This window comes from Doryrhamphus excisus, linkage group LG1, assembly GCF_037039965.1.
Source record: "Doryrhamphus excisus strain RoL-2023G ecotype Guam linkage group LG1, RoL_Dexc_Guam_v1.1, whole genome shotgun sequence".
NCBI lineage: Eukaryota > Metazoa > Chordata > Actinopteri > Syngnathiformes > Syngnathidae > Doryrhamphus > Doryrhamphus excisus.
The window spans coordinates 26,517,871-26,540,812 of NC_136357.1; the positions used below are offsets into that span (position 1 = coordinate 26,517,871).

Consider the following 22,942-nt stretch of genomic DNA (forward strand, 5'->3'; position numbering starts at 1 on the left):
AATATTAACATTAACATTAATATTTATACTGATATTGATATTAATATTAATAATAATATTTTGAGGATAAAGGCGTACATTAAAGAGAATAAATAAAATTTCTGAGAAAATTAATTAATACTAATTAATAATAATATTGATATCAATTCATATCAATATCAATATTAATATTAATATTTATTTTTCTCAAAAAAACATTTTATTCTCTTTAATTTACGCCTTTATCCTAATTTTTTCACCTAAATTTGAATTTTTTTTTCTTGTAAATTTGCGACTTTATTCTTGAAATCTCAGGGCATTTTTTTTTTGTGGTCCCAATACTCTTGTTGTAAATTCTAGTATTGCACAGTTATTGCACAGTTATTGCACAGTAATTGCACAGTTTAAAAAAAAATAAAGAGAATTTAAAAAAAGCACAGAGTACAGATAAATACGTATTCTTTCATCAACATTACATCATTATTATTTCCGATCCCTTAAGCATGATGTAAATTGCATTATGGCGTGTCACATTTTTCACCTTCCCCCTCATTAATGGACTCTTAAATATTTCGAGTATAAATATTTATATTTATTAATTTTTTTATATTTATTAATTTTTTTTATTAAGTTAAATTAATCTTGTTTTGGTTGTCGTCGGAGGTGATTATGCACGGAAAATTATGCACGCACACGCACACACACACACACACACACACACACCTACAGGTATTTGCACATATACAGGAAGTACAACAAACAAAGGAACAAAAAAAAATGTTGCAATAAAATTAAGATGATTTTTTTTTTTTTTTTTACAAATCCGTGAAAAACACCGTTATCGTGAAATGCCCCCCCCCGCACCCCCCCGACTACGCCAAGCCAGCTTTCCTGAGAAAAGCATCCGACAGAAAACCTCATGGAATGTTAAAGAGCAACTCCCATTCCCGACACCGGAACAGCCATATTTGTGTACATTTGTGTACATTTGTGTACATTTGTGTACATTTGTGTACATTTGTGTACATTTGTGTACATTTGTGCCCTCGAGGTATAAAAAAAATAATAATACGTCTTTCTGTGGAGTCAAGTCTGGGCCTGCAATGCCTCCTCTGCTGGCCTAGACACTATCACACACTTCAATTTTCATATTTCCTATTATTATTATTCCATGAAGTATTCATTTATTCCCAAAGGGCTGTTACCGTTGTGGTGTGGGGTAGCAAACTGCAGCCCGTGGGCCACATCAGGCCCACCAGGGAGTATCCAAATTACCGTATTTCCCGGACTATAAGTCATGTTTTTTTGTTTTTTTTGGGGGGTTTATTTCACACATCGTTTTGCCCCCCAACCCACCAATGAGATTCCAGCTTCTACGTGTTGCTATGTTAAGCTAATCTGCCCAGGGCCTTCAAAATGAGTAGTGCTAGCCCATGTCACTTAAGCGCTACGAGTAATGGGGGCCGGTTCTTTAACTAGACGGTCTGAAATATTCCTGCCATTTGTTGATGGTCCCTAAATCTCCTGAGCGGGTTTGATTGCTCGATGTTCGGAAGTTCTGGAGCGGTGCACGTTTTGGAGCGGCCTTTTATTGTAGCCAGCCCCGTGCGGTGTAATTAGCATCTTGATATGCCACCCCTTGTGAGTGCGGATGTACGATATTTGAGAGAAACATCTTCGTGTTTATAGGACTGCACGGTGGAGGAGTGGTTAGTGCGCAGGGACCCGGGTTCGATTCCACCCTCGGTCATCTCTGTGTGAAGTTTGCATGTTCTCCCCGTGGGTTTTCTCCGGGTTTCCTCCCACATTCCAAAAAGTTAGCCAAAAAAAAATGCTAACCTTGGTTAACATCCACCCCGGTTAACATGTTTTTTGGTTAACAGCCAACACTATTGAGGCTGCACGGCAGTTTGCATGTTCTCCGGGTACTCCGGTTTCCTCCCACATTCCAAAAAAACATGCTAGGCTAATTAGCGACTCCAAATTGTCCATAGGTATGAATGTGAGTGTGAATGGTTGTTTGTCTATATGTGCCCTGTGATTGGCTGGCTCGCCCGAAGACAGCTGGGATAGGCTCCAGCATCCCCTGTGACCCTCGTGAGGATAAGCGGTAGAAAATGTTAAAAAAAATATATTTGATACATTTCAGGCCGAGTGGTTAGGACTCAGTCCACACAGCTAGGAGACCCGAGTTCGATTCCACCTTCGGCCATCTCTGTGTGGAGTTTGCATGTTTTCTCTCGGGTACTCCGGTTTCCTCCCAACAAGACGTAGGCTTGAGTGCACACAAAATTCTGGGCAAAATTTTCAAAGTTAGCCAAAAAAAAATGCTAACCTTGGTTAACATTCGCCCCGGTTAACACGTTTTTTGGTTAACAACCAACACTATTGAGGCTGCAAGGCAGTTTGCATGTTCTCCGGGTACTCCGGTTTCCTCCCACATTCCAAAAAAACATGCTAGGTTAATTAGCGACTCCAAATTGTCCATAGGTATGAATGTGAGTGTGAATGGTTGTTTGTCTATATGTGCCCTGTGATTGGCTGGCTCGCCCAAAGACAGCTGGGATAGGCTCCAGCACCCCCCTGTGACCCTCGTGAGGATAAGCGGTAGAAAATGTTAAAAAAAAAATATTTGATACATTTCAGGCCGAGTGGTTAGGACACAGTCCACACAGCTAGGAGACCCGAGTTCGATTCCACCTTCGGCCATCTCTGTGTGGAGTTTGCATGTTTTCTCTCGGGTACTCCGGTTTCCTCCCAACAAGACGTAGGCTTGAGTGCACACAAAATTCTGGGCAAAATTTTCAAAGTTAGCCAAAAAAAAATGCTAACCTTGGTTAACATTCGCCCCGGTTAACACGTTTTTTGGTTAACAACCAACACTATTGAGGCTGCAAGGCAGTTTGCATGTTCTCCGGGTACTCCGGTTTCCTCCCACATTCCAAAAAAACATGCTAGGTTAATTAGCGACTCCAAATTGTCCATAGGTATGAATGTGAGTGTGAATGGTTGTTTGTCTATATGTGTCCTGTGATTGGCTGGCTCGCCCAAAGACAGCTGGGATAGGCTCCGGCACCCCCCTGTGACCCTCGTGAGGATAAGCGGTAGAAAATGTTAAAAAAAAATATTTGATACATTTCAGGCCGAGTGGTTAGGACACAGTCCACACAGCTAGGAGACCCGAGTTCGATTCCACCTTCGGCCATCTCTGTGTGGAGTTTGCATGTTTTCTCTCGGGTCCTCCGGTTTCCTCCCAACAAGACGTAGGCTTGAGTGCACACAAAATTCTGGGCAAAATTTTCAAAGTTAGCCAAAAAAAAATGCTAACCTTGGTTAACATTCGCCCCGGTTAACACGTTTTTTGGTTAACAACCAACACTATTGAGGCTGCAAGGCAGTTTGCATGTTCTCCGGGTACTCCGGTTTCCTCCCACATTCCAAAAAAACATGCTAGGTTAATTAGCGACTCCAAATTGTCCATAGGTATGAATGTGAGTGTGAATGGTTGTTTGTCTATATGTGCCCTGTGATTGGCTGGCTGTGATAGGCTCCGGCACCTCCCTGCGACCCTTGTGAGGATAAGCGGTAAAAAAATGAATGAATGAATGATTTCTATATTCCACAGCAGCCTGCCAATCATAACTCCGAGACCCGGCCGGCGTAGTTGGGGCTAACGTACAGTAAACGCCACACGGACGTTGCATTGGTTCAGAAGGCTGGACCCGGCGGTGAGGATGGACTTTAACTACTCTACTGGGGTGTGCTCACGTTTGGTTGCGATGGAACCAGAAGGTCATGTCCCACCTTAGTTGTTCCTGCTCTTAGTTGTCATGGAGACGAGGTCTGCATCGGTGAGCAGCACCAAAGAAGAAGAAGGCAGAGGAGAGAGAGAGAGAGAGTCGGTGTCTTACGGTTTTGGGGGCGAGGGAGTGACAAGGAAAAGGGTTTTTAGTTTTTAGGCCTTTTCCTGCGCGCATGAACCCTCACTCAGCGGGTCGCTTTGGCACGGCGGTTTCTGCTTCTGCCATTGGCATATGGCGTTGGCGTAGCCCACGATCACTTTGTCCATCCAGGTGAGGGGTTTGGGGAAGAGCACCGCGCCCTTGAAGAAGCCCAGGTGCCCGCCGTGGAGCGTCAAGGCAAAGATGACGTTTGGCTTCTTCTCTGCAGAGGGACACAGCGGGACTGCCGTTATGGTCTTTGGACTCAAACCGACACGGGACACGCTACGGATACGTCTTTTTTTATATATAATACCTAAATACCAGCATGACTCATGCCTCGAAAAATGAGTTAACGAATAAACAACCGTCTGATAGATATGATAGAGTTAAAAAAAAGGGTTTCCTCACATTATTTGTGGAAGTGGTACATTTTCCTTTCCCTTGTTTACGTGTATAATCTGTAACGTGGATATTGGTAACTTGCTATGCTAGCGACAGCTGTCTCTCCTGCCCCCTACAGTGATCCCGTTGCATGTAGCCAGATAGAGTTAAAAAAAAGTGTTTCCTCACATTATTTGTGGAAGTGGTACATTTTCCTTTCCCTTTTTTACATTTATAATCCGTAACGTGGATATTGGTAACTTGCTATGCTAGCGGCAGCTGTCTCTCCTGCCCCCTACAGTGATCCCGTTGCATGTAGCCAGATAGAGTTAAAAAAAAAGGGGTTTCCTCACATTATGTGTGGAAGTGGTACATTTTCCTTTCCCTTTTATAAGTTTATAATCCGTAACGTGGATATTGGTAACTTGCTATGCTAGCGGCAACTGTCTCTCCTGCCCCCTACAGTGATCCCGTTGTATGTAGCCAGATAGAGTTAAAAAAAAGTGTTTCCTCACATTATTTGTGGAAGTGGTACATTTTCCTTTCCCTTTTTTACATTTATAATCCGTAACGTGGATATTGGTAACTTGCTATGCTAGCGGCAGCTGTCTCTCCTGCCCCCTACAGTGATCCCATTGCATGTAGCCAGATAGAGTAAAAAAAAAGTGTTTCCTCACATTATTTGTGGAAGTGGTACATTTTCCTTTCCCTTTTTTACATTTATAATCCGTAACGTGGATATTGGCAACTTGCTATGCTAGCGGCATCTGTCTCTCCTGCCCCCTACAGTGATCCCATTGCATGTAGCCAGACAGAGTAAAAAAAAGGGTTTCCTCACATTATGTGTGGAAGTGGTACATTTTCCTTTCCCTTTTTTAAGTTTATTATCTGTAACGTGGATATTGGTAACTTGCTATGCTAGCGGCAGCTGTCTCTCCTGCCCCCTACAGTGATCCCGTTGCATGTAGCCAGATAGAGTGAAAAAAAAAGGGTTTCCTCACATCATGTGTGGAAGTGGTACATTTTACGTTCCCTTTTTTAAGTTTATAATCCGTAACGTGGATATTGGTAACTTGCTATGCTAGCGGCAACTGTCTCTCCTGCCCCTACAGTGATCCCGTTGCATGTAGCCAGATAGAGGTAAAAAAGAGGGGTTCCTCACATTATGTGTGGAAGTGGTACATTTTCCTAACATGGATATTAGTAACTTGCTATGCTAGCGGCAGCTGTCTCTCCTGCCCCCTACAGTGATCCCGTTGCATGTAGCCAGATAGAGTTAAAAAAAAAAAGTGTTTCCTCACATTATTTGTGGAAGTGGTACATTTTCCTAACATGGATATTAGTAACTTGCTATGCTAGCGGCAGCTGTCTCTCCTGCCCCCTACAGTGATCCCGTTGCATGTAGCCAGATATGGCGTGTCTGATAGATATGATAGTTAAAAAAAAAAGGGTTTCCTCACATTATTTGTGGAAGTGGTACATTTTCCTTTCCCTTTTTTAAGTTTATTATCCGTAACGTGGATATTGGTAACTTGCTATGCTAGTGGCAGCGGTCTCTCCTGCCCCCTACAGTGATCCCGTTGCATGTAGCCAGATATGCATTGCAGCCAAGGGCTTTGTAGGACTTGACAAGTTTTGCCACCAGCTGCTTATAATGATCTGGGTTGTGGTTTCCAAGAAAGTCCATTTCAAATGAATGTATTAGAATATGCAGACGGACTTTCGGTACCTTCTGATAAAATACAGTGTTTACCTCATTTTGCACACTTTTCCTATTTTCACTCAATACTCCATCTTGGAAAAACCTGCACTTCCGACTTACTTCTTCCTTATTAGTCACCTAAACCGGAATCATCTCGCTTGTAGATCAATTCGCATGCTTTCATTTCCACTTCATTCTGCGGTGGAAAGGTCTGGACATGTCCTCATAATATGGCAGCTGCCATATTAATGTTGAAAGCCCCGTGGGGTCTTAATCACCACCCACTCCCACTAACCCAGATAAAGGAGAATAAAGAGATCCAGGCCAATCCTTTATAGCAAAAACCCTGCCCTGCAGGTTCATGGGGCCATCAGATCAAGATGAATGATTTATCTGCATCAGGATCATGTCCTAGTTTATCACCTCAAATAAACCATCTAGTGTTTATATATAAAAGTATTGAGATAATATTGCTTGTCATTTCCACAGTTCATCTTTGGATTGCCGTATTCTTTCAACACCAGCTAGCGTGTCTAAGATTAGACATGTTTTAAGATTAGATCATCTGGCAACAACCCAACAAACAAAGCCAGCAGCGTCTAGGTGTGGCAACCTTTCCCTCAAGGCCGACGTGCATCTTATCTTTTTAGTCCTATTTGATGCTTTTAGTCTTCAGCTTTTAACTCCAGTGTTTTGTTTTTATCTTTTTAGTCCTATTTTATGCTTTTAGTCTTCAGCTTTTAACTCCAGTGTTATGTTTTTATCTTTTTAGTCCTATTTTATGCTTTTAGTCTTCAGCTTTTAACTCCAGTGTTATGTTTTTATCTTTTTAGTCCTATTTTATGCTCTTGGTCATCAGCTTTTAACTCCAGTGTTATGTTTTGATCTTTTTAGTCCTATTTTATGCTCTTGGTCTTCAGATTTTAACTCCAGTGTTATGTTTTTATCTTTTTAGTCCTATTTGATGCTTTTAGTCTTCAGCTTTTAACTCCAGTGTTTTGTTTTTATCTTTTTAGTCCTATTTGATGCTTTTAGTCTTCAGCTTTTAACTCCAGTGTTTTGTTTTTATCTTTTTAGTCCTATTTTATGCTCTTGGTCTTCAGCTTTTAACTCCAGTGTTATGTTTTTATCTTTTTAGTCCTATTTTATGCTCTTGGTCTTCAGCTTTTAACTCCAGTGTTTTGTTTTTATCTTTTTAGTCCTATTTGATGCTTTTAGTCTTCAGCTTTTAACTCCAGTGTTTTGTTTTTATCTTTTTAGTCCTATTTGATGCTTTTAGTCTTCAGCTTTTAACTCCAGTGTTATGTTTTTATCTTTTTAGTCCTATTTGATGCTTTTAGTCTTCAGCTTTTAACTCCAGTGTTATGTTTTTATCTTGTTAGTTTTAGTCCTATTTTATGCTCTTGGTCTTCAGCTTTTAACTCCAGTGTTATGTTTTTATCTTTTTAGTCCCATTTTATGCTCTTGGTCATCAGCTTTTAACTCCAGTGTTATGTTTTTATCTTTTTAGTCCCATTTTATGCTCTTGGTCTTCAGCTTTTAACTCCAGTGTTATGTTTTTATCTTTTTAGTCCTATTTTATGCTCTTGGTCTTCAGCTTTTAACTCCAGTGTTTTGTTTTTATCTTTTTAGTCCTATTTTATGCTTTTAGTCTTCAGCTTTTAACTCCAGTGTTTTGTTTTTATCTTTTTAGTCCTATTTTATGCTCTTGGTCTTCAGCTTTTAACTCCAGTGTTATGTTTTTATCTTTTTAGTCCTATTTTATGCTCTTGGTCATCATCTTTTAACTCCAGTGTTTTGTTTTTATCTTTTTAGTCCTATTTTATGCTCTTGGTCTTCAGCTTTTAACTCCAGTGTTTAGTTTTTATCTTTTTAGTCCTATTTTATGCTCTTGATCTTCAGCTTTTAACTCCAGTGTTTAGTTTTTATCTTTTTAGTCCTATTTTATGCTCTTGATCTTCAGCTTTTAACTCCAGTGTTATGTTTTTATCTTTTTAGTCCTATTTTATGCTCTTGGTCATCATCTTTTAACTCCAGTGTTTTGTTTAGATCTTTTTAGTCCTATTTTATGCTCTTGGTCTTCAGCTTTTAACTCCAGTGTTTTGTTTTTATCTTTTTAGTCCTATTTTATGCTCTTGGTCTTCAGCTTTTAACTCCAGTGTTTTGTTTTTATCTTTTTAGTCCTATTTTATGCTTTTGGTCTTCAGCTTTTAACACCAGTGTTATGTTTTGATCTTTTTAGTCCTATTTTATGCTCTTGGTCTTCAGCTTTTAACTCCAGTGTTTTGTTTTTATCTTTTTAGTCCTATTTTTTCTTGGCTTTCTTTTGTTTCTTTGTTTTTTCCTTTTAATTGTGGTAATTGTTTTAATTCTGTAAAGCACTTTGTGTTGCATGTCTTTGCAGGAAAAGACAAAAGACAAAAAATTGTACTCCTATATAATATAGGGATATAAAGTGTTGTATAACATGTGTCTCTGTGCAGCAGATCATGGAATGAGACATGTTGACCCCTGGCGGGAGTCGCAGGACACAAGGGGGAGGGGGGGGGGTGTTCAACCCAGCATGGCTACATTCTGCTGGGGCCAGATGGAGGACACGGTTGTGTTTATCTGAGCCACGTCCCCATCACTGGACTCGTATTACAAATCTTGACGGGTCACAACGTTGGTTGCCAAGACGAAGTCCAGGACTTACCTGCGAGTGTGCGAGGGATTTTGAGCAGAGAGTCGTGAACCAGAGGATCATCCGCCGAGTTGACAAGCAGCAGCGGTACGTTTACCTACAAAAAGAGCAATTAGAGCTTCATTCATTATCAGACAAATACGCAAACAAACAATAATAAATAATAAATAATAAAGTGGTTCTTACATTGTGAATATAATGGACACAACTCTCCTTCTCGTAATACTCTTTGAGAGAGCTGTGGCCGTGGAATTTTCTGTTGAAAGGCAAAAGGAAATTGATTAATTTGTTTTCAATAAAGTTTTCAATAAAACACTCTAATCGATCCAATCCAACCAATCACAGGGCACAAATAGACAAACAACCATTCACACTCACATTCATACCTATGGACAATTTGGAGTCGCTAATTAACCTAGCATGTTTTTTTTTGGAATGTGGGAGGAAACCGGAGTACCCGGAGAAAACCCACGCATGCACGGGAAGAACATGCAAACTCCACACAGAGATGGCCGAAGGTGGAATTGAACTCGGGTCTCCAGCAAAAGAGTTGTGCAATGTCATAAATAATGAATTACAGGAGTGTATAAGTGACTATAGGGGTGCTACTTCATGTCTACAGGGCTCTAATGTAAAAAAAAACACATTTAGAAGGTTCATTCATTCATTCATTTTCTACCGCTTTTTCCTCACAAGGGTCGCGGGGGGTGCTGGAGCCTATCCCAGCTGTCTTCAAATGAGAGGCGGGGTACACCCTGGACTGGTGGCCAGCCAATCACAGGGCACATATAGACAAACAACCATTCACACTCACATTCATACCTATGGACAATTTGGAGTCGCTAATTAACCTAGCATGTTTTTTTTGGAATGTGGGAGGAAACCGGGGAGCACGGGGAGAACATGCAAACTCCACACAGAGATGGCCGAAGGTGGAATTGAACTCGGGTCTCCAGCAAAAGAGTTGTGTAATGTCATAAATAATGAATTATAGGAGCGTATAAGTGACTATAGGGGTGCTACTTCATGTCTACAGAGCTCTAATAATGTTATATATTTTTTCAACCAACCCATGCGGATATGACAATGAAGCATGAACTTTCTCTCTTGACATTACACTTTTTTGTTGCTTTCTTTCCTTTAAACAAATATTCCCGGGCCGCACTTTGAATACCCCTGCCGTAGGGTGTTCTAATTTGTGTAGAAACACACAGCAGACATAATATATACACACACACACACACACACTTAGAACACCACAAATATTATTGTAGCTCTGTGGAAAACACAGGATATACCACAAATAAACAAATAGGGGGAAAACACTATATTATATATTAAAAATGAAATGAAGGAAATGCCAAAAATACTTCGAATAATTTATTTCTCCTCCCAAATAATCCCACCAGCGGTCACATACCTCATGATGTTATCGTCGATCTGCATGAGTGATGTCGCCGTGTACAGCCGACTGAGGTCTGCATCCATTACTTTGGCGGAGTTTCCTCCAAATAAACTGTGTCTGGAACAGGCCAAGAGGACAACACGGGGAATACCGAGCAGTTACGCAACCTTGCTGAACAACGGAGACGTATTTACGGACATACTGCATGTTCTCCGGCAATACATTATGTGTTTAATATACATGGATTGCTTTACTTTCTTTTCTTCTTGATTTATTTCAGACATGCGTACTATGTTATATTACTGTTTCTCACATATACACTTATAATACAATACACTTACAATATCTAATAAATAATAAAATACAGTAATAAATAAATTACCTGCAAAAAATGCAACTTAGTAATAAATAAATTAGTAATAAAAAATCGTCAAAGTAAATCATAAATAATAAATTAAAGTAATAAATAAATTACCAACCAAAAATGCAACTTAGTAATAGATAAATTAGTAATAAATACATTGTTATAAAATACATAACAAATAATAGAATAAAGTAATAAATAAATTACCCGCAAAAAATGCGACTTAGTAATAAATAAATTTGTAATAAATAAATTGTTATAAAATAAATAATAAAATTAAGTATTAAATGAATGACCCGCAAAAAATGCGACTTGGTAATAGATAAATTAGTAATAAATAAATTGTTATAAAATAAATAATAAAATTAAGTATTAAATGAATGACCCGCAAAAAATGCGACTTAGTAATAAATAAATTTGTAATAAATAAATTGTTATAAAATAAATAATAAAATTAAGTATTAAATGAATGACCCGCAAAAAATGCGACTTGGTAATAGATAAATTAGTAATAAATAAATTGTTATAAAATAAATAATAAAATTAAGTATTAAATGAATGACCCGCAAAAAATGCGACTTAGTAATAAATAAATTAGTAATAAATAAATTGTTATAAAATAAATAATAAAATTAAGTAATAAAAAACATTTTGATATGGCTGGGTACTAAACTTTGATTGACATACATCTCTGCTTTATATTTTTAAAGCCAAAAGTTTTTAAATTAGGGATGTCAAATGATTAATTTTTTTTTTTTTAAACAGATTAATCGCAGTCAAATTAATCAATCACCTTTTGCGACTGAAATATGCCCGTTTTTTTACGGTATGTGATTGGAAAAAAAAGAAAGTTTCTTTAACAGTAGTAGAACATCTCAATCACACTTGAATTGTGTCATTGCGAGCAATGAGGGGTTGCGTTCAAGGACACTACGTCACTTATTTTTGAATTTTTTAAATTATATTATTATTATTTATTTTTGAATTTTTTTTTAATTATTTATTTTTTACATTATTATTTATTTATTTTATTTGGGCAATAATCTATCATTATTACCATTATTATTACCATTATTATTGGTATTATTATCACCAGTATTATAATCATCATTAATATTACCATTTTCATCATAATTTTTTTTTTATTATTATTTAATTTTACAGACTTCATTGCTTCTTGTAGAGTGCTGTAACATTCCATCTGTTGTTTTCGGAAAATCCGCAGTATTAAGCTGAATTCACGTGTCGAGTTTATTTCCGAGCAGCCTTGAATGCAGCAGATTGGTAAGACTATCCACTTTTTTTTGTTTGTTTGTTTTTTTCTCTGTCTTTCTGTTCATTTAGATCACACATACACATAATACACACATAATAAAAGACGTTGTTGTGATGTTCGGAGTCTCCCTGAATGCATCTTGTGATGACAATGAGGAAAAAAGGCCAAAAAGGATACCTGTGAGAGAGGATTATTTTCTTCATGTTATCGGCCATGAGGAAGTTATAGAAGCGTCTGCACTGATCCCACTGCAGGAATGTTTCCTGGGCGCTGTGAGAGACAAACAGGAAGTTAGCTTAGAAGCGATGTTTTGCATCTTTGTCGAGAGTTTCTATTATATTTGACACATGCGTGAAATGCATTTGAATTGTTATATTTATTTATTTATTTTTTACATAAAATACAAGCGGTTTGACAAAACCTAGTCTCAGAAAAAAAGTGCTGACACAGCATTAAAGATTTAGTCTTATAGGACGTCGGTGGATGCATTCAAGTTGCATTTTTTGCAGGCAATTTATTTATTACTGTATTTTATTATTTATTGTGCATTTTTTAACACTTTTTAATTACAAATTTATTTATTACTAAGTCGCATTTTTTGCGTAATTTATTTATTACTTTATTCTATTATTTGTTATTGATTTTATAACAATGTATTTATTACTAATTTATCTATTACTAAGTCGCATTTTTTGCGGGTCATTTATTTATTACTTTATTTATTTTATTATTTACGATTTACTTTGTAACAATTTTTATTACAAATTTATTTATTACTAAGTCGCATTTTTTGCGGGTAATTTATTTATTACTTTATTCTATTATTTGTTATGTATTTTATAACAATGTTATTTATTTGATAACAATTTATTTATTACTAATTTATCTATTACTAAGTTGCATTTTTTGCGGGTAATTTATTTATTACTTTATTTTATTATTTATGATTTACTTAGACAATTTTTTATTACTAATTCATTTATTACTAAGTCGCATTTTTTGCAGGTAATTTATTTATTACTATATTTTATTATTTATTATGCATTTTTTAACACTTTTTAATTACAAATTTATTTATTACTAAGTCGCATTTTTTGCGTAATTTATTTATTACTTTATTCTATTATTTGTTATTTATTTTATAACAATGTATTTATTACTAATTTATCTATTACTAAGTCGCATTTTTTGCGGGTCATTTATTTATTACTTAATTTTATTATTTATTTTATAACAATTTATTTATTACTAATTTATCTATTAATAAGTCACATTTTTTGCGGGTCATTTTTTTATTACTTTATTTATTTTATTATTTATGATTTACTTTGTAACAATTTTTTATTACTAATTTATTTATTACTAAGTCGCATTTTTTGCAGGTCATTTATTTATTACTTTATTTTATTATTGATTTTATAACAATTTATTTATTACTAATTAATCTATTACTAAATCAAATTTTTTGCGGGTAATTTATTTATTACTTTATTTATTTTATTATTTATTATTTGTTTTATAACAATTTTTTCATTTCATTCATTCATTTTCTACCGCTATTCCTCACGAGGGTCGCGGGGGGTGCTGGAGCCTATCCCAGCTCTCTTCGGGCGAGAGGCGGGGTAACACCCTGGACTGGTCGCCAGCCAATCACAGGGCTCTAATTTTAAAAGAAAATATTTTGAACAGCGTTTCTATGTCTAATTTCTCTTGTTAGGTCTACTATTTTGGGTAATAGGAGCGTAAATATGACTATAGGGGTGTTATTTTATGTATAGAGGGCTCTAATTTTAAGAAAACCCACGCATGCACAGGGAGAACATGCAAACTCCACACAGAGATGGCTGAGGGTGGAATTGAACTCGGATCAAAGAGTTGTGTAATGTCATAAATAATGAATTATACGAGTGTATAAGTGACTATAGGGGTGCTACTTCATGTCTACGGAGCTCTAATAATGTAAAAAAAAAAAAAAACACATTCATTCATTTTCTAGCGCTTATCCTCATGAGGGTCGCGGGGGGTGCTGGAGCCTATGGAATTGAACCCTGGTCTCCTAGCTGTGAGGTCCGCACGCTAACCACTCGGCCACCGTGCCGCCCTCAAGTCAAGTCATCGCAATTATTGTGATGAAGCCAAGAAACATCCACCCACCTGAAAGCGCTGTAACCTTGACAGACGCTGACGCAGCACAGCACTCTCTCCTGATTGGACATGTTCTCACCCAGGAACTTGCAGACAATGTTTCCGCCCAGACTGAAGCCCACCACTATGAGGTGGGTCTGAGGGTACGCCCGTTTGATGTACCCAACCATGGCAGCAAACTCCCATGTGCACCCTGAGACCCATAAATGTAGCGTTATGAATCAAAACATAATGTCCAAAATGCAAATTACGATGTGTGGGAATGATTGCGGATGCACTCACCGTAGGTAAACATGCGTGGTGAGGTGAGCTCAATGTTGGGTAGAGCCCCGAGGTGGTTGAGTACAGCACAGCGGTAGCCGTCCTTCTGGGCGTAATCCACAAAGGTTCGGATGTAGTGCTTCTCGCTGTGGTTACCGATGCCGGGACATATCACCATCGTGATGTCATCTGGTGAAACAGGCACAAATACAACTGATTCCCGTGGCTGTGGACGCTCATTTTGGTTCATCTTTGTTCATCTATTTACGCCAGCGACGTGTAGTGACAGGTGGAACAATTCAATGTTCCTCCACTAGATGGCAGTAAGTACACAATTAGCACCGTGTAGCGAAGGTCCTGTGTTTTCCAGAATTGCGAATTTTCATTAATTTATTTTCTACCACGGGGGGTGCTGGAGCCCATCCCAGCTGTCTTCGGGTGGGGTACACCCTGGACTGGTGGCCGGCCAATCACAGGGCACATATAGACAAACAACCATTCACACTCACATTCATACCTATGGACAATTTGGAGTCGCTAATTAACCTAGCATGTTTTTGGAATGTGGGAGGAAACCGGAGTACCCGGAGAAAACCCACGCATGCACGGGGAGAACAGAGATGGCCGAGGGTGGAATTGAACTCTGGTCTCTGCGCACTAACCACTCGACCGCCGTGACGCCCTAGAATTGTGAATTTCATTCATTCATTTTCTACCGCTTTTTCCTCACGAGGGTCGCGGGGGGTGCTGGAGCCTATCGCAGCTGTCTTCGGGCAAGAGGCGGGGTACACCCTGGACTGGTGGCCAGCCAATCACAGGGCACATATAGACAAACAACCATTCACACTCACATTAATTTCAAAATATTACAACTTTGTTGTTTTCTTTTTTTCCCCTAATATTACTACTTTAATTTTGTCTTTTTTTAATATTTATTTTTAATATAATTATCGTAAAATTCTGACTTTTTCTTGTGTAAAATGACTTGCTTTTTTAAAATTTTCATGTTAAATGATATTTTTTTAGAATGTGTTGTGGCCTCCTCAGGAGGGTCGCAGGGGGGTGCTGGAGCCTATCCCAGCTGTCTTTGGGCGAGAGGCGGGGTACGCCCTGGATGGATAATTTGGAGTCGCTAATTAACCTAGCATGTTTTTGGAATGTGGGAGGAAACCGGAGTACCCGGAGAAAACCCACTCATGCACGGGGAGAACATGCAAACTCCACACAGAGATGGCCGAGGGTGGAATTGAACTCTGGTCTCCTAGCTGTGAGGTCTGCGTGCTAACCACTCGACCGCCGTGACGCCCTAGAATTGCGAATTTCATTCATTCATTCATTCATTCATTTTCTACCGCTTTTCCTCACAAGGGTCGTGGGGGGTGCTGGAGCCTATCCCAGTTGTCTTCAGGGAGGCGGGGTACACCCTTGTTTTTGGAATGTGGGAGGAAACCGGAGTACCCGGAGAAAACCCACGCATGCACGGGGAGAACAGAGATGGCCGAGGGTGGAATTGAACTCTGGTCTCCCAGCTGTGAGGTCTGCGCACTAACCACTCGACCGCCGTGACGCCCTAGATTTGCGAATTTCATTCATTCATTTTCTACCGCTTTTCCTCACGAGGGTCGCAGGGGTGCTGGAGCCTATCCCAGCTGTCTTTGGGCGAGAGGCGGGGTACACCCTGGACTGGTTGCCGGCCAATCACAGGGCACATATAGACAAACAACCATTCACACTCACATTCATACATTTTGGAGTCGCTAATTAAGCTAGCATGTTTTTGGAATGTGGGAGGAAACCGGAGTACCCGGAGAAAACCCACGCATGCACGGGGAGAACATGCAAACTCCACACAGAGATGGCCGAGGGTGGAATTGAACTCTGGTCTCCTAGCTGTGAGGTCTGCGCGCTAACAATTTTCTTTTTGTGACCAAACTGTGGCCCTCACCTCCCATTCGATGGTCCCCTGTTGGCTCAAAGAGGTCAAAGGTCGCAGTGGCCCCATCCTGCATAGGCAAGTACTTCCTGATCCCGCTGGGATGAGGTGCACTCACCCGGCCCAGTTTCCCGTACAGGGCGGTTTGGAGGTGCCCGCTCTTGCCCCACAGCAAGGGAGGAATGTACCTGCGGAACACACGTTTCATTAACAACTTCCCCTCAAATTAGCATTGACTCCTGTTTCGGACTATAATAATTATACCGTATTTTCTGGACTATAAGTCGCTACGGAGTATAATGTTACAAGGACAAAAATGCACAATTAGGTCGGAAAAAAACATACATAAGTCACACTGGAGTATAAGTTGCATTATTTGCAGGTAATTTATTTATTACTTTATTTATTTTATTATATAACATTTTTATTACTAAATTATTTATTACTAAGTCGCATTTTTTGCAGGTAATTTATTTATTACTTTATTTTATTATTTATTATGTATTTTATAACAAATTTTTACTACAAATTGATTTATTACTAAGTCGCATTTTTTGCAGGTAATTTATTTATTACTTTATTTTATTATTTATTATTCATTTTATAACAATGTATTTATTACGAATTTATCTATTACTAAGTTGCATTTTTTGCGGGTATTTATTATTTTATTTATTTTATTATTTATTTGATAACAATTTTTATTACTAATTTATTTATTACTAAGTCGCATTTTTTGCAGGTAATTTATTTATTACTTTATTTTATTATTTATTATATAACAATTTATTTATTATTAATGTATCTGTTACTAAGTCGCATTTTTGCAGGTAATTTATTTATTATTTTATTTTATTATTTATTATGTATTTTATAACTTTTTTTATTACTAATTTATTTATTACTAAGTCGCATTTTTGCAGGTAATTTATTTATTACTTTATTTTATTATTTATTATATAACAATTTATTTATTATTAATGTATCTGTTACTAAGTCGCATTTTTGCAGGTAATTTATTTATTACTTTATTTTATTATTTATTATGTATTTTATAACTTTTTTTATTACTAATTTATTTATTACTAAGTCGCATTTTTGCAGGTAATTTATTTATTACTTTATTTTATTATGTATTATTTATTTAATAACAATGTATTTATTACTAATATATCTATTACTAAGTCACATTTTTTGCAGGTAATTTATTTATTACTTTATTTTATTATTTATTCTTTATTTTATAACAATTTATTTATTACTAATTTATCTGTTGCTAAGTCACATTTTTGCAGGTAATTTATTTATTACTTTATTTTATTATTTATTATGTATTTTATAACAATTTTTTATTACAAATTTATTTATTACTAAGTCGCATTTTTTGCAGGTAATTTATTTATTACTTTATTTTATTATTTATTTTATAACAATTTATTTATTACGAATTTATCTATTACTAAGTCGCATTTTTGCAGGTAATTTATTTATTACTTTATTTTATTATGTATTATTTATTTTATAACAATGTATTTATTACTAATATATCTATTACTAAGTCACATTTTTTGCAGGTAATGTATTTATTACTTTATTTTATTATTTATTATGCATTTTTATAACAATTTTTTATTACAAATTCATTTATTACCAAGTCGCATTTTTTGCGGGTAATTTATTTATTACTTTATTTTATTATTTTTTATTTATTTTATAACAATGTATTTATTACGAATGTATCTATTACTAAGTCGCATTTTTTGCGGGCAATTTATTTACCAGTTTATTTATTTTATAACAATTTTTTATTACTAATGTATTTATTACTTTATTTTTCAATTTATTTTATTTATCTTTTTTTTTTTTTTTTACACTTTTCACTCTAAAGATTACACAATGAGCCGCTCCTTGAACAGACATCAATATTTAAGTGTTGTAGGCGTGCTAACATTCCAGCGACACCTCTGACAGACTCAAGTCAGTCGTTATGTAATACGCTTTTCCTTCACACACACACAACAGATATTATCGCCACAGTGCCGTGTCATCATAAATTTACAAGCGCTTTGCAAAGTTCAATGACATCTGCAGTACACCTGACCTTTAACCTTGTTCTTTTTGTTTTTTTTTTTCTCATCTCTGACTCCGCCGCCAAGATTGACTGTGCCTTGAAAATACACTCTTACATAAGAGCACAGTTGGGCAGACCACTTCAATTGGGTAACGTGATCCCCCTCTGTCTTTTATTGTGTCCTAACGGAGCTAAACCGCATGTTTTTAATCGTACACCAGAAGTGCATTGCTAGTTGTGTGTGTGGGGGGGACAAATTGGTTAAATTGCATATAAAATATGCATGCGCCCCCTTCAATGCTTTGAATGCACTTGGGTATGTCTTTATAAATACAAACATGGCATGCTTTAGGGACACTATAGATCTGCCAGTGCATGTTGGGTACTTTATGTTATCTTCATAGCCATTTGTAGCTTTCCCGTGGGACAAAAATGAGCTCCCAACTAATCACGTTGCTTTAAAAAAGTCACTCTAGCTACTGAGCTAGCCAACCAATGTCAGGTACAGCCAGTGACGGCTTATAAAATGCAAGAAAAATTGAACGGTAATACTTTTGATAAGAGGGTTATCGAACACGCTGGCATGGATTAGCAAACTGTCGTTTTTTGATATATCAAGTTTTTTTTTACATTTTTTTTTTACAAAGATTTGCATATGTACAAAAGCTTTATTGCCATTGTAGTCAAGACATACAACAAAATTACTGTTAACTAAATAAAACTAAAATAAATCAAAAGACTGCGTACATGTTAAACATATGTACACATGGACAAAAATAGTGTCAGGAAACTGCTGTATGTTGAAAAAACCCTTTGTTACGACGCATTCTTGTTATGTCTCCGACCAAATGTGCAAGTTTTGGCTAGTCTTAGTTATGTAAACAACTGCTTCAGTCCGGGGAGTGTCCGCATAAACAGGTTACACTGTGTTTGGTAAAAAAAAAAAAAAAGAGCCTCAGAGGATTCAACTATATGCAAAATATCTCTAGATGGTGTGCCCCTTGGTTCTGTATTTGTGTCAATCATCTCTGACAGAGACCTGTTGCCCCCATCACGGACCATCATAGAGACCACAACCTCAGCAACAAGCAACACCGTGACTGACAGACTCAACGCGAGCGTGCGACTCACTCTTTGGTCAGCTGAGGACAGGACTTGAGCAGGAAGTGGTTGAGGGGTGTGTCCTGGTAGGTGAGGTCAGGGGGCGCGGTGGGACTCTTGAGGTTCAGGCAGCGTACAATGATGTAGAGTACCGTCGCCACGGCCGCCAACTTCATGCCATCGAACATCGCTGGCAGCTCCGGAGAGATGGTGTGCACGTCTGACTTGTGGGTGTTCATGATTGCTCTAAAAGTACAAAAAAATATATATATGTGGTAAAGCAGGAAGTTATATGGTAATGGTTTTATTTCATTTGAACATGCATCAGATTACAATTGAATGCATCACATAATCAGTTCCCAGTTCCACATGTCCAAAAGGAGTAGGAAGAAACAAAGCTTATTAAATCCTACCCCTCCATTTGGTACTTTTACAATCAGTAACTGTTACATTTGTTCACTTCCTGCTTTCCATAATACAGTTTAAGGTTTTTTTTTGTTTTTGTTTTTTTAAATAATGTACCTCGTACCAAAGTACAAGGTGATATGACCATACAATGACATAATGGGTACCATAGTAACTGTCAATATAGTGATATATATAGCACATGAATTTAGAGGAAAAAAAACTGCATCTCAGTTTTTTTTAATATTCATGGAAAACCCAAGTATTACTATCAATGCCACTCTTTTTTCTATTTTTTTAATGTTTTTTTTTGGCTTTTTCAAAATATTTCACAAATGGCCCCCAAGCTGCACTTTGGACACCCCTTCATTTCCAGCCATGTTAAATTATCAACTGCACTGTTCCGTTACTGACACGACAGGAAGTGTAGAGAGCACACAAAAGCCACTGCATCTGTTGTTGACCTAAAGGGAAGTAAGGGATTTCACAAACAAAAGCATTGTGCAAAAGTCTTGGGTCACCTCCATTTTTCACGACCTTTTCGTAACAACAGTAAATGGATGGAAAGATACTGGCTTTAGCAATTGTATTCATGATTATTATTATTATTAGTGAGGAGAAAACTTCCTGCAACTTGACAATGTTTCACAACTGGTTGTTCAAGTGTCTTCTAATTTTCTTTGATTGACTGGTGGCGTTTATGACCACAAATGTGCACACATGTAAAATAAAAAATAAAAAATAAAATACAAATAATCATGCAATGTTGACTTACTTGTATTAAAAGGTGGTTGCAACAAACACGTTTTCTCCGTAAGTGCAGAAATGCAATAAATGAAGTGACAGTGATGTGGTCGGCGGACCTAAAGGGCAAAGTAATGAGACACATTAAGAAAACAGGCACTATTTCCCCACGCATATTTCCAAATAAATTTATTCTGGCCACTAGATGGCAGTAATGACACTGATTAGACATTAGCTTACATGATATTGCCTTAACGCTGCATGAAATCACGAATGGTTAGCACAGGCCACACAGATAGAAGACCAGAGTTCGATTCCACCCTCGGCTATCTCTGTGTGGAGTTTGCGTGTTCTCCCCCCATTCCCAAAACATGCTAGGTTAATTAGCGACATCACAATTGTCCATAGGTATGAATGTAAACCAAATGGGCTGTGCTTATATTTGCATTATATGCTGGATTTGGATGATGTCACTTCCGGTTAATGGTTGGCTACTGATGAACCAATCAGCACTGTCCCTTGATTTCGTGAAAGCGGCAAGACAGCCATGATTGAGAAAGGCACCTGTGAGTACTAATTTTCGACTAATAAATATATATAAATAATCAAATAATAAATGTTACAGCCATGTTATCATGGTGTCCATTTGTGTGTGTGTGAATAAAGTCGGAAAAAAATGTGGCTCTAAATTCAGGGCTAACTGGTTAGCTCGCTAGCTTGTTAGCTTGCTAACTAGGAGCCATCTCTAGTCCCTGAAGCATAAGTGTTGCGTAATATAGAGTAAACAATGAATAATACTGGTGTTAAAAACTATATTTCGAAAGCCATAACCAGGTTTTCGATGGACTAACTACCAAAATTTTACTAATTTACGGAAATTCATGTTTGCGTCAGGTCTAGAGGCAATAACCGCTATAAATAAGGGACAACTGTAATATGGTGGTGACTTTTTAGCTAATATTATAAAGTAGCCACACGTAAACAGTTAATATGAATAAAGATGACATGTAAACACAAATGTAGGGTACAACGTAGTTGAACTTATGTGCTCCATTGTAACTGCCTTCGCTAATGTTCTTTGTCACGACAACCAGGCAAGATGAGGCGTTCACTGCCACAAGGACACACGCTGCATGTTACAAAATGCAAAGCTACGCCCGGTTATATGTAGGAAAAGTGCACGTTAATCTGTGTCATGGTGGTCAAACAACATATAATACAGTACAGCACAGTACAGTACTAGCAAATCCCTCCACTGCATCTGACTGGCACAAAAAAAGACAAAAATGAAAGCATTCGGGCCACGTTTGCCGATTTAAACATAATTTCACATCAAAATAAAATATACTATTATTCTCATTTTAATCAATACGGCATTTATTTGTCTGTGTAGCTACATTCGGCTAGCATCTATGTACCAAAGTGGAGCATCTTTAGCGTTGTTACTTACCCACAGACGATAGAAATCCGCTAAAAAAAATCAAGGCCTTATTTATACCCGCCTTGAATCATTTGCTCGTTAAGTTTGCGCTGTTTTGTGCCATTTTTGTCCGCTGTGTGTGACGCTGTCTCATTCGGAGTAGAAGCTATAGGCGACACACACACAACAGCAGCAGCAGGAAGACGCCACACTGACAGCTCCATTCCACTTCCTAGAAGATTCTCTTAATTTGCATACGGTGATGCCATTGGTCGGTAGGGTAATGACGTCAAAGATGTGACTCATTTCATGACATCTTCATTCTGCTGCGGGGAAGAAAGAATCTATTTTACCTTCAAAATATTTACATATTGCCTGTGATTGTCTCGGAACTGTATTTTCACAAGCAAATTATTATTATTTTATTAATATATTATTTTCATTTATTCAAAAATATTCATGTCTTGCCTCAGGTACAAGCGCTTATACATATAGTCGTATAAATATCAATTTGTATTAAATATGTTGTGTACCCTGAAATGAAGAAGCGGTATAGAATAGTGATGGATGGGTATAATATTATAATGTAAAGTTAAAATGTTGTTATAATGGCTTTTACACACTTTTCATTGACCCACGACGCATTCTAAATATAGCAAAAAGAAGTTCAATCAAGTACACTACGAGTATACTTATTTTATACAAAAATTGAGGAAATATACTTCAAGTTTACCTTTTATAAAGTCCCTTTCATAAGGTTTTGGTAAAGGTGTTTTGTACACAGCGTCAAAGCATTCAAAATCGCTCTTATGAGCTAGCTATCTTAGCTTCTCATCAATTCCAGCTCTCGCTGCGATGCCGCGTTCTCATTGGATGCTATGCCTTTCAATTCTTGCCATGGTCCCACCCTCTTCTTACCTGGCAGCCAATGGGAGTCGTCTAATTTTAAACGAGTGCTCATCGCACCATTTCAGATACACAGAATAACACATGTATACATAAATAAATGCATAAATTGCATAGTACCGGAATTTGCTTGTAAACTGATATTTATAAACATGTTTGTTTATTTATTTATGCAATGATAAACTAATACAGTCATTGTACTCCAGAATTCTTATGTGGAAA

General features: G+C 37.2%; 1 protein-coding gene across 1 annotated transcript; it reads right to left on the reverse strand.

Annotated features, from left to right (window-relative positions):
- Positions 1–841: 841 nt before the first annotated feature.
- Positions 842–22,043, reverse strand: LOC131131881 (monoacylglycerol lipase ABHD2). The gene is made up of 12 exons (XM_058076875.2): positions 21,845–22,043; positions 20,426–20,513; positions 19,276–19,491; positions 16,086–16,261; positions 14,162–14,329; positions 13,889–14,072; positions 11,912–12,004; positions 10,110–10,211; positions 8,876–8,945; positions 8,702–8,786; positions 3,967–4,143; positions 842–3,822 (listed from the first exon to the last, which is right to left on the reverse strand). The coding sequence occupies exons 3-12, from the start codon at positions 19,482–19,484 to the stop codon at positions 3,785–3,787; spliced, it is 1,302 nt and encodes a 433-aa protein (XP_057932858.2). The 5' UTR covers positions 19,485–19,491; positions 20,426–20,513; positions 21,845–22,043; the 3' UTR covers positions 842–3,784.
- Positions 22,044–22,942: the final 899 nt, after the last annotated feature.